This window comes from Engraulis encrasicolus, chromosome 2 (genome assembly GCF_034702125.1).
Source record: "Engraulis encrasicolus isolate BLACKSEA-1 chromosome 2, IST_EnEncr_1.0, whole genome shotgun sequence".
In the NCBI taxonomy this organism is placed as follows: domain Eukaryota; kingdom Metazoa; phylum Chordata; class Actinopteri; order Clupeiformes; family Engraulidae; genus Engraulis; species Engraulis encrasicolus.
The window spans coordinates 49797956-49807955 of NC_085858.1; the positions used below are offsets into that span (position 1 = coordinate 49797956).

The 10000-nt window shown below is 43.3% G+C and overlaps 1 protein-coding gene across 1 annotated transcript in view; it reads right to left on the reverse strand.

Annotated features, from left to right (window-relative positions):
• prkar1b (protein kinase, cAMP-dependent, regulatory, type I, beta) overlaps nucleotides 1-10000 on the reverse strand; it is a 202962-nt gene that overhangs the window by 54250 nt on the left and 138712 nt on the right. Inside the window, exon 7 of the mRNA XM_063216510.1 lies at nucleotides 8856-9014. Coding sequence (XP_063072580.1) covers nucleotides 8856-9014 — 159 coding nt within the window. The remainder of the gene's footprint in view (nucleotides 1-8855; nucleotides 9015-10000) is intronic.

A 10000-nucleotide genomic window follows, 5' to 3' on the forward strand; every position in this document is an offset into this window, starting at 1 on the left:
AAGGACCCGACACCATTGAATAAATTGATATCGATCCTTCAAGGACTGTACCATAAAAACTCGACATTCTCAACATTCTCGACATCTCACAGAAATGGAAGACCATACGGAGTACCACTTCTGAAATACACTGCACGGATACTCAGCAAGCTCCCGGTTTACAGCAACCCCCCGACAGTAAAAACATCAGAGGCTCTTGCGGTATGGATACAAAATCAACTGCGCTTTACGCGCCAGGTCATCCAACCAGCGCTCAACAAAATCCTGAGTGCACAACAACAGAGACTTCCAGAAAAGGTAGGCCGAGACGCTCTAGCTAGCCTATCTTTGGACTAACAACAGAAGCAAAGCTATTAGGATTGTCCTCAACAACAGCACATACGCAAGCCCACCGCCAAGCATTAGCGACGTAGAACAAGTGTACAATTACTACTATCAGAAAAAATAGGTAAGTGACACGCATTACCACATAGGTGAAAACGCGCCCCCTTGGCACGGGGCATTAGATTTGAATCTCCCCACTGAAACCCCAAATACCTCGCTCTTTACACCCCAAGAGGTATTAAAAGTGGTTGAAAGTCTTCCTAACAACAAGGCAAGTGGATGGCGTTGTGTACGAAACTCTAAAACGCACTAAACAATGGACAGTTACCATTCTAACCCAAATATTTAATGTCTGCATGATAAACGAAAAAATACCACACACCTGGAAGGCAGCTCTCATTCATAGAATTCCCAAGAAAGACAACATTCCGGAAGACCCAACGACGTGGAGAGACATCTCCTTACTCCCTACCACCTATAAAGTTTTCATGAAGTGCATCTTGAACCGTCTACTCCCATGGCTCACTGAGACAGGCATCATCTCAGAAAAGCAGAAAGCCTACATAAACCGACAAGGCATGAATGAACACGTATTCTGTCTGAAAACAGCGATTGATGGCTTTAAACATGAATCTACCCATTTTTATGCAGTGATTTTAGATGCTTTAGATGCGTTTTCCGCGATGCTTTTGGATCATTGCCACATACTGTTATGATGAACACACTCAGCGAAATAAATATACCAAAACCGTTCATAAATATCATCAAGGACATTTCCAAGTTATCTGTGGAGACAGACTAACCAACGCAATTGAATTAAAGACCGGATTCAAGACAGGCTGTCCGTAGAGCGCTATAAATTTCATATTGGCACTCAATCACTGGGTGAAGTGGCTGTGCCTCTGCGCCCCAGTGCATATTAGATCTCCTAACCCTGTGCAGGCCTATGCAGACGACGTCCAAGTGGCTTCAAGAGATGAGGAAGTAATTAATACCATGCTCTCATACACGGACGAATTCCTAACCTGGTCGGGGCTAGATGTAAAGCCCAGGAAATGCGCAGCGTTTTACGAATGACGTAGTGGGGGTAACAGGTGGTACAAAGCCAAAAAAGACAAGCCGCCTTCTTTTACCATCTTGGGCAATCCAATCAGAGTATACGCACGACATGAAACATACTGCTACCTTGGACACCACTTCAACATCGCGGGTGAATGGGGAGAACAAGTTCAAGAACTGACTGACGAGTATAACAACAGACTAGACCTGATAGACTCCTCACCACTTCCCATTACCATGAAGTTAGAATCCGTAAGAGTCATCGCACTGTCGAAGATTCAACACCTTTTTGCCAATATTCACATTCCCAAATGCGTGTTAACAGAAATGAACAATAAAGTTGTGACTCTTGTAAGGCGCTGGTTTGGCTTAAATTCACACTCCACAAGAAACATATTGTTCCACAGAACCGGAGAAGGAGGGTTGGGGGTCCCTCACATAGAGTGGGTCTACATAGCCACTAGACTGTGCCATCTACTGGGAATGCTTAACAACGACGACGCATCCGTGCGCGAGCTAGCGCGGAAATCACTACTACTGCATCTGAAGAAGCGCAACGTCCCCTGCGCATCCACGGAGGAGGACAGCTTTCTTGGATTTGCTAAAAAAAAAAAAACAGCGGAAAACTTGACACCAATGCACCAGGCTTTGGTGTACGTTCCGACTGGATGGACCTGAATGACATCTGCAACCGCGTAAATGTGAACTTGTGCTGGAAAAATGCAACAGGCCAGCCAGTCGGGCTTGATGACAACATCGCTACAGACCCAACCATATTTGTCCGCGCAACAATATCACTCAATGGTAACATGCAACATCTCAACACAGAGAACTGCAGAGGGATTATCCTTGGATATTTTCAAGCCCGTGCGGTTCAGCACTGGACAGGGCTGCGCCTCCAGGGACAATTGGCCTGTCTGCCTCACGCTAACCACAGTGTCTCCCATTCATTCTTGCGAAACTCAGCATTACAGGACGACATACATAAGTTTACAATCAAAGCGCGCCTGCAGGTATTACCAACTAAAGCAAATTTGTCTCTGTGATATCCATCTCAGCATGACCCGTTCTGCCTGATGCACCGCGAACATCAATGGGAGACCATGGTACATGTATTGAACTGTTGCGCCGCCTATAAGGGACTGTACATCGTGCGTCATGACCGCATCGTAACGCTAACACTGCAAGAGCTGCGCAAAACGGACAACTTCACATTCATTCATCACGAAACAAGTTTTAAAACAGACTGGTTTGTTCTGTCACCTGATCAGTGCACTACATTGGGAGATGTTATCCAACACTCACCAAACTCAACTGATCTTATGTTGATAGATGGGAACAATAGACCAGTTATCATTGTAGAAATTGGATGTTCATTTCATTCATGTATGGATATCTGCTACTAAACGAAGCTTCTGAAATACCAACCACTGTGTACTGCTTTAAACAACTGCAATTACTCATGGGTGGGGGGGGGGGGCGCACAACAGCCGTAAACTCGTAATGACTGCATATAAGTATTGCAACATACTAATACATCGTCTTACAACACTTGTTGTGTAAGCCACACTGCCCCTTTGCCCCTGACCCTTCAAACCCTTAACCACCCCCCACCCCCCGCCCTCTTTGTACAGTGACCTTGGGTTCCTTGAAAGGCGCTGTATAAAAACAGGATAGTATTATTATTGAACAATTCAGTTAGCAAATTGTTGCGACCCGCAGTAAATCAAGTTCATGTCTGTGGTAACTACTTACGCCACCAACATGTGGTTTAGGAGGCCTGAAACTCATGGCTGTTGCTTTGAAACAGTATCCCAATCGAATCTCACGCACATCCAGAGACTGGTTTTGGGTGCAGGTCCAAAAAAGTTAATCCCTAGGCAGTAGGGGTGGGCGATATGGGCAAAAAAAGTTATCTCGATAATTTTTAGAATTTTCACGATAACGATAATTTGACGATAATGTTGTGCTGAACAGCTTTCACTTTTTGAATTTAATAATATGCATATGCTGGACTGTAAAGTAATACTTCATCACTTGTCATGAAAACATATCCATGTAAATAAAAAATAGGTGTATGATGTATTGCTAATGATTCTGTTAGAGGACAGTCATTTTTGACTGGAAACAGTGCATTTGTAGATTGGAATCAGAACCTAACTATGGCAGCTGCAAATTGCATGTGTTGGATTTCACACATTGTAATTTAACTCACTGCGCGAGTCTAACTTAACATTACTTGTCCACCTAAGCAGTTATGATATCTATACATGCAGGTGGGTGTTTGAGTAGTGAGTAACAGCCAATGTAGTTGTAGAGAACAACATTGCTTAGCTTAGTTTGCTAACTAGCATGCTAACGCGATTTCTCAGACCAGAGACAAAGCTATTTCTCTTCCTAACTATTTGGCTTTCCATAATCACAGACAGTTGCTGATTAAAGCACATAGTTCCAAAACGTCCTCAGCATCATGCAATGGCTGGTTTAATGGTTGAATTCCTCATGTAAATCCACCATTTGGATAACAGCAACTCTCCTTCACTGCCCAGCAGCAGAAAGCTGCACGAGTGACACGAGACCACTCTCTCTCCTTCTGCTGAAAACGCTGCAGCCCGCCCCCTCAGCTCATTGGTTCACAGACTTATTCTCCAGTTCACAACAACATTACTATTGGCTCAAAGGCTTGGCTGTTGTCGCTGTCTGGAGGAGTCCTGTCACAGCGCTTTGTTGAGTTTAGCGACTTCATAAAAATATCTCGATATTGCAAAATTACTCATCGTCAAAACAACATTCACGATAACTTCGCAGACGATATGTATCGCCCACCCTTACTAGGCAGTGAAGAAAACCGCACGCCGATGACCTCCCGTTTATGCCATCTTATTTTGTGACGTTTCGGGCCACCCTGACTAGTCTGAGGAGGGGCCAGGGGGGCCCGAAACGTCACGAATTAAAATGGCTTAAATGTGAGCTCATCGGTGCGCGGTTTTCTTCACTGCCTGTTGCTTTGAAACAGGTCATTTGAAATTTCATATGCCTGACTCATCAGTCAGCCAGACTCTTGGCTGATAGCAATCAGATAGCACCATAGATGGTGCAAGCACTCAACGGGGGCTTTAAGTGTATGGACACAGACTTTTTTATGACTGTGGTGTAGTACTGTAGGTAGCATCTGTTGAGGCCACATTTCAGTCAGGATTGGAGGTGTAGTGGTACAATTAAAAGGGACACTGTGTGAGATTTTTAGTTCTTTATTTCCAGAATTCATGCTGCCCATTGACTAATGTTACCTTTTTCATGAATACTTATCACCACCATCAAATTCTAAGTGTTCATTATGACTGGAAAAATTGCACTTTTCATACATGAAATGGCTTCTCCAGGGTCCGCCATTTTGAATTTCCAAAATAGTCATTTTTATCTGCTAAAATGACTCTACTTGGACCATATTAGGAAATATTTGTTTATTACTTAGTAAACTTTCAAGTAAAGATCAAGTTTGGCAATAGGCAGCCCAGTTTCAATGAGCAGCATAGTTGCAGTACATTTTTTTACCATTTCCTGCACAGTGTACCTTTAAAGGCAGGGTTTGAAAATAACAACAATAGGCTATTGTAAATAGTGCCTAGTGTACACATCAGATCATATAAGTAAATGTGACTAGCGCAGTGTGACTGTTGATTTATACTTCTATTTGTATTTGGTGAATAAACTCATAAAAATGCACAGGAGCAATGGGTGTATAAACTTTCTACAAAGGTGGATTAACTGCATCTGTGAAATTTGAGACCTGTGGGTGAACTCCTTTTACTTGCCCCTCTCTACATCGCAACTGGGTCAGAATATTTCATGGTCACTCCACTCACTTGCCCCAACCTGTTGCTGACATGCTCGAGTCCAGACCTGTTGTTGTGATCAAGTCAGCGAGCGAGGACTTAGATCTTAGGAAGTAGCGTCTCTGTGTGTGTTAACATCTCTGGGGTCTGAACAGGAGCATGGTTGTGTGTGTACCGGTATGTATCCGTGGCTGTTATTGTTGTGGGGTGGAAGGGATGGGAAGGGGGACATGCTCGAGTAGCCGTGTGCAATAGACCAGTGGTTTTCAAAGTGGGGGCCGGGGACCCCTGGGGGGCCGCGAGGGGTTGCAAGGGGGGCCGCGGCAGGTTGGCAGGAAAAATATTAAAAAATAAAATTAATAATTTCATAAATTGGATAACTTAACTAAGCCAAAATAAACAAACAAATAGCTAAACTATCCCAGTGGAATCATTTTATTCTTTACAATATTTGCATAGGCTATGCATTCTGTTTTCTCTAGTACTTTAATGGGTTTAGAAATGTACCACCTTCACTGAATTGTGAAACCAGGGTCAACAGAAAAAAATAGTGTGGCACGGCCCATGTAAGGGGGGCCTTGGTTGGAATATACCGGTATATGGGGGGCTTTACCATGTAAAAGTAAAGTATGGGAACCCCTGCAATAGACAGACGGCAGTGCACTGTTATGGCTCTGCTCTGCTCTGCTTGGCTGCTTTGACTTGCACTGAGATTTAGGACTGGGTGAGTCAATGGGTCTGGTCTGCGGCTCTGCGGTCTGCTTGAGTGCCTGCAGTGTGTATCACGTCACGTCAGTCTGGGGGCTGCAGGTCCTGTGAAGTGAACTCTGGATGGGTGGGGGAGGTGGGGGAGGCATGCCTGCCGTATGGGTGGGGTGGGAGTATGGATAGCCTCTTAGCGCAAACACTTACTGACTTATTTACTTGCTAACTGGCTCAGAGTGACTGGCTACCATAGGGGTGTTTACCTACACTGTGTGCAGAATTATTAGGCAAACATGTTTTTTGACCATATTGTCCATTTTATGCGTATTTTCTGCCACCAACCTTTATGAACATGAAAACCTATTGGATTTAAGCATTCCAGATCATGCATATGTGTATAATAAGATGGGGGTGTGATCAAAGGAGCCCAACATCCAATATCCGGTGTGCATAATTATTAGGCAACTTTGCTTTCTCCTGGGAAAATGGGCCACAAAATAGATCTAACAAACTCTGAAAAGTCTATAAACAATTTTGAAGTCTTCCAGAGGGATGTGGCTCTCTTGAAATTGGCAAGACGTTGGTAACGTTAGCACAGAAGTATCAAATGCACCGTTGCAAAGTCATCAGTCTCACATGAAATGTCACTGCCAAAAATTTGAAGAATTTAAGGTGAAACTACAAGAAAATTATTACCCTGCAGTGCTATCATATTCCAGAATGCAAACTTACATCAGGTGTCCAGAAGAACAGGTTGTTGAGCACTCAGAGACATAGCAAAGGTAAGAAGGGATGACACCAGACAACCATTTAACAAGTTAATTAAGTCAAGACTGGGTCAAGAAATACCCTAGGACAGAGTTTTTAAAGGTATTATGGACTGGTGAAAGTGACTATTGACAGACAGGGTGGATGAGCCCATAGCTGGATCTGTGAGGGAAAAATTTGCAACTTTCAAGAAGACAATGGTATTTATGCAGTATTCTGCTGGCATTTGAGTAGAACTCAGGAACTCATCTGAGTGTGCACATTACCGATCTAGCCATGGGCTCATCGATCTGGTCCATTAACAGTCACTTTCACAAGTTCATAAAACCATTGACAAAATTGTCTAAAGACCTTTCTTGACCCAGTCTTGACTGCATTTCTTGTTGAGTGGTCTTCAGGTTTCAACCTATTTTACCTTGGTCATGTCTCTGAGTGCTGAATACAATGTTCTTGTGGACACACAATGTAGGTTTCAGTTCTGGGATATAACAGCACTGCAGGGTAATCATTTTGTGATAGTTTGACCTTCAATTCTTCTCAATCCGGCAGTTACTTTGTGAGCACAATGCATGTGACACTGATGACTTCGTAACGGTGCATTAGACGGATATGACCAATATCTGGGCAATTTCAAGACAGCCACATCCCTCTGGAAGACTTCAAAATTGTTTATAGACTTTTCAGAGTTTGTTAGATCTCCTTTGTGGCCTATTTTCCCAGAGGAAAACAAAGTTGCCTTATAATTATGCACACTAATTTTGCCCTGATATAGGGTATTGGGCCCCTCCGATCACACTGTCTCTTATTATACCAATATGCATGACCTGGAATGCTTAAATCCAATAGGTGTTCATGTCCATAGAGGTTGGTGGCGGACAATATGCATATAATGGACAATATGGTCAAAAAACATGTTTGCCTAATAATTCTGCACACAGTGTATAGCCAGCCACCAGTGTAAGGGATTCAGAAGGGTTGCCCTTTAATTTGCCTTTAATTTGCCTTTGTTTGGTGAAAAGTTACATGTGTTGTGATGGGGTTATCCTCCTCAATAGCTGTTGCTTTTGTGTTGTAGTGTGGTAACTGTAGTGTTACAGCTTCAAAACAAGATTCAATTCTCTTATTAGAGTGCTATATGTACCGGAGGCCAACTAGCAGAGTGTGGCATGGAACGTTAGTAAACCTCCCTCTCGAAGCCTCAAAACACTGCGGTAGCGTTGGGCTATCGGACCGGTCCTTTAGCTCAGCGGTATCGTGCTATGCCTCAGCTAGAGCGCCTAAAACAAAGAAGAGCCTTTCACTCCGAGGGATCAGGTGTTCACTGATAGGGGTGAAGCACATAAAGAGACCTTGGAGACCTTTGTATCTGTAAGCTTGAGTGACTTGGAGTAGAATTTGCGGCATCTTTAGCATTCTCACAGCTTACCATGAGGATGCGGCTAAGGCCGTGTCTTAGCAACTACAGCAGTGATTCTACAGTGTCGTCCGGGTCCCACTGGTGGCCCTGAAGGTATTCCAAAAGTGGTGGTGTCAACAATAATCGATTCGGCAATGCAATGCAATGCGGGGCATGGACAATTCAATTCAATGCGGCAAGTTCCAGAATCGATGCAGCATTTTTAAAAAATTTCAATTACTTCCGTGGATATCTTAGGAGCAAATGAATGTTAAATTAAATAAAAGCACTTCAAAGCATTGAAAACCGCAAGACTGATGTAGAAAACAGCCAATAAAATGTTGCTCAGTATCTGACCACTTGTATTGCCTCATCATGACTGATGAAACATTTGCTTTGCTTTCAGTTGAAATGTAATGTATTGCAATGCATCGTAGAATTGAATCAAATCGAATCGAATCGAATCAAATCACTACCTCCCGAATCTTCATCGAATCGAATAGTGAGGGCAGTGCCAATGCACACCACTATCCAAAAGTCGGTCAGACATTTTGGGAAAGTTTCAAGTGGATCCCAAGTTAGAAGAGGTTGGGAACCCCTGTGCTAGACACTACTGGACACATTGAGAATGGACTAGCTCCGAAACGTCTGTTTCTCCAGTTAACCTCAGACTTGTTCAATTTCGGCTTTAATACACTTTTTCACACAAGCCTTGTGTGCGCCTCCTTTTTTCCTATTGTCTTGAACCCGTGTACGAGACTGCTTACCATGAGGATGCGGCGGTAGCTATCGCGGTCGATGCCCCACAGCTTGAGGTCAGTCTTGGCCTTGACGGTGGCGGCGCGGGGCGTCCCGTAGATCAACGCCAGCTCTCCAAAGCTGCCGCCCTCGCCAATGCTGGTGACCCACTCGCCATTCACATACACCTGCAGAAACACACACACAGGCGCACACACACACACACACACACACACACACACACACACACACACACACACACACACACACACACACACACACACACACACACACACACACACACACACACACATACACTTGTTGGGATCCTGTTCAACCTTTGCATACACCTTTTCAAAACACACCAAACATGGTTGTACACAATGCTTTGAGAGATTACAACGTTCATTTGCATCTCAAATTCATTCACACATTTGTGCTGAGCATTTGTGTGTGTGTGTGTGTGTGTGTGTGTGTGTGTGTGTGTGTGTGTGTGTGTGTGTGTGTGTGTGTGTGTGTGTGTGTGTGTGTGTGTGTGTGTGTGTGTGTGTGTGTGTGTGTGTGTTATGTACTGTATGTGCATGTGAGTGACTTTCTGTNGTCAAGTCAAGTCAAGTCAAGTTTATTTATAAAGCACATTTCATATGGCTTACATAGACTCAATGTGCTGTAAGATTAAAAGGAGGAAAAGTAGAAAATTTAAAAACAGCACTAAAACTGAGTGAAAATATAAACATATATAATAATAGGTAGAAATAAAACAAAATAAAACCCATTGCAATGATAAGACCTTTTAAACACCAAACACTAGACTAGACACAAAGTAAAATCAAAGTAAAAAATAAAACACATAAAAACCCTTAGGAAATAAAACAATGTCAATAAAAATCAACTCAACCAAAAGCTTGTGTAAATAAAAACGTTTTAAGACCCTTTTTAAAAGCGGGAGTAGAAGTCACTGACCTTAGTTCTAGGGGGAGGGAATTCCAAAGGGTAGGGGCACAATAACTAAAAGCACCATGTGCAGTGTTGGTGTTAATTTTAGGGACGCATAAAAGACCTTTATTTGATGTTCTCAACGAACGGGTAGGATGGTATGGAGGGATGATGTCAGAGATGTAGGTAGGGGCCAAGCCATTTACTGCTTTAAAAGTGATCAGAAGTATTTTAAAAT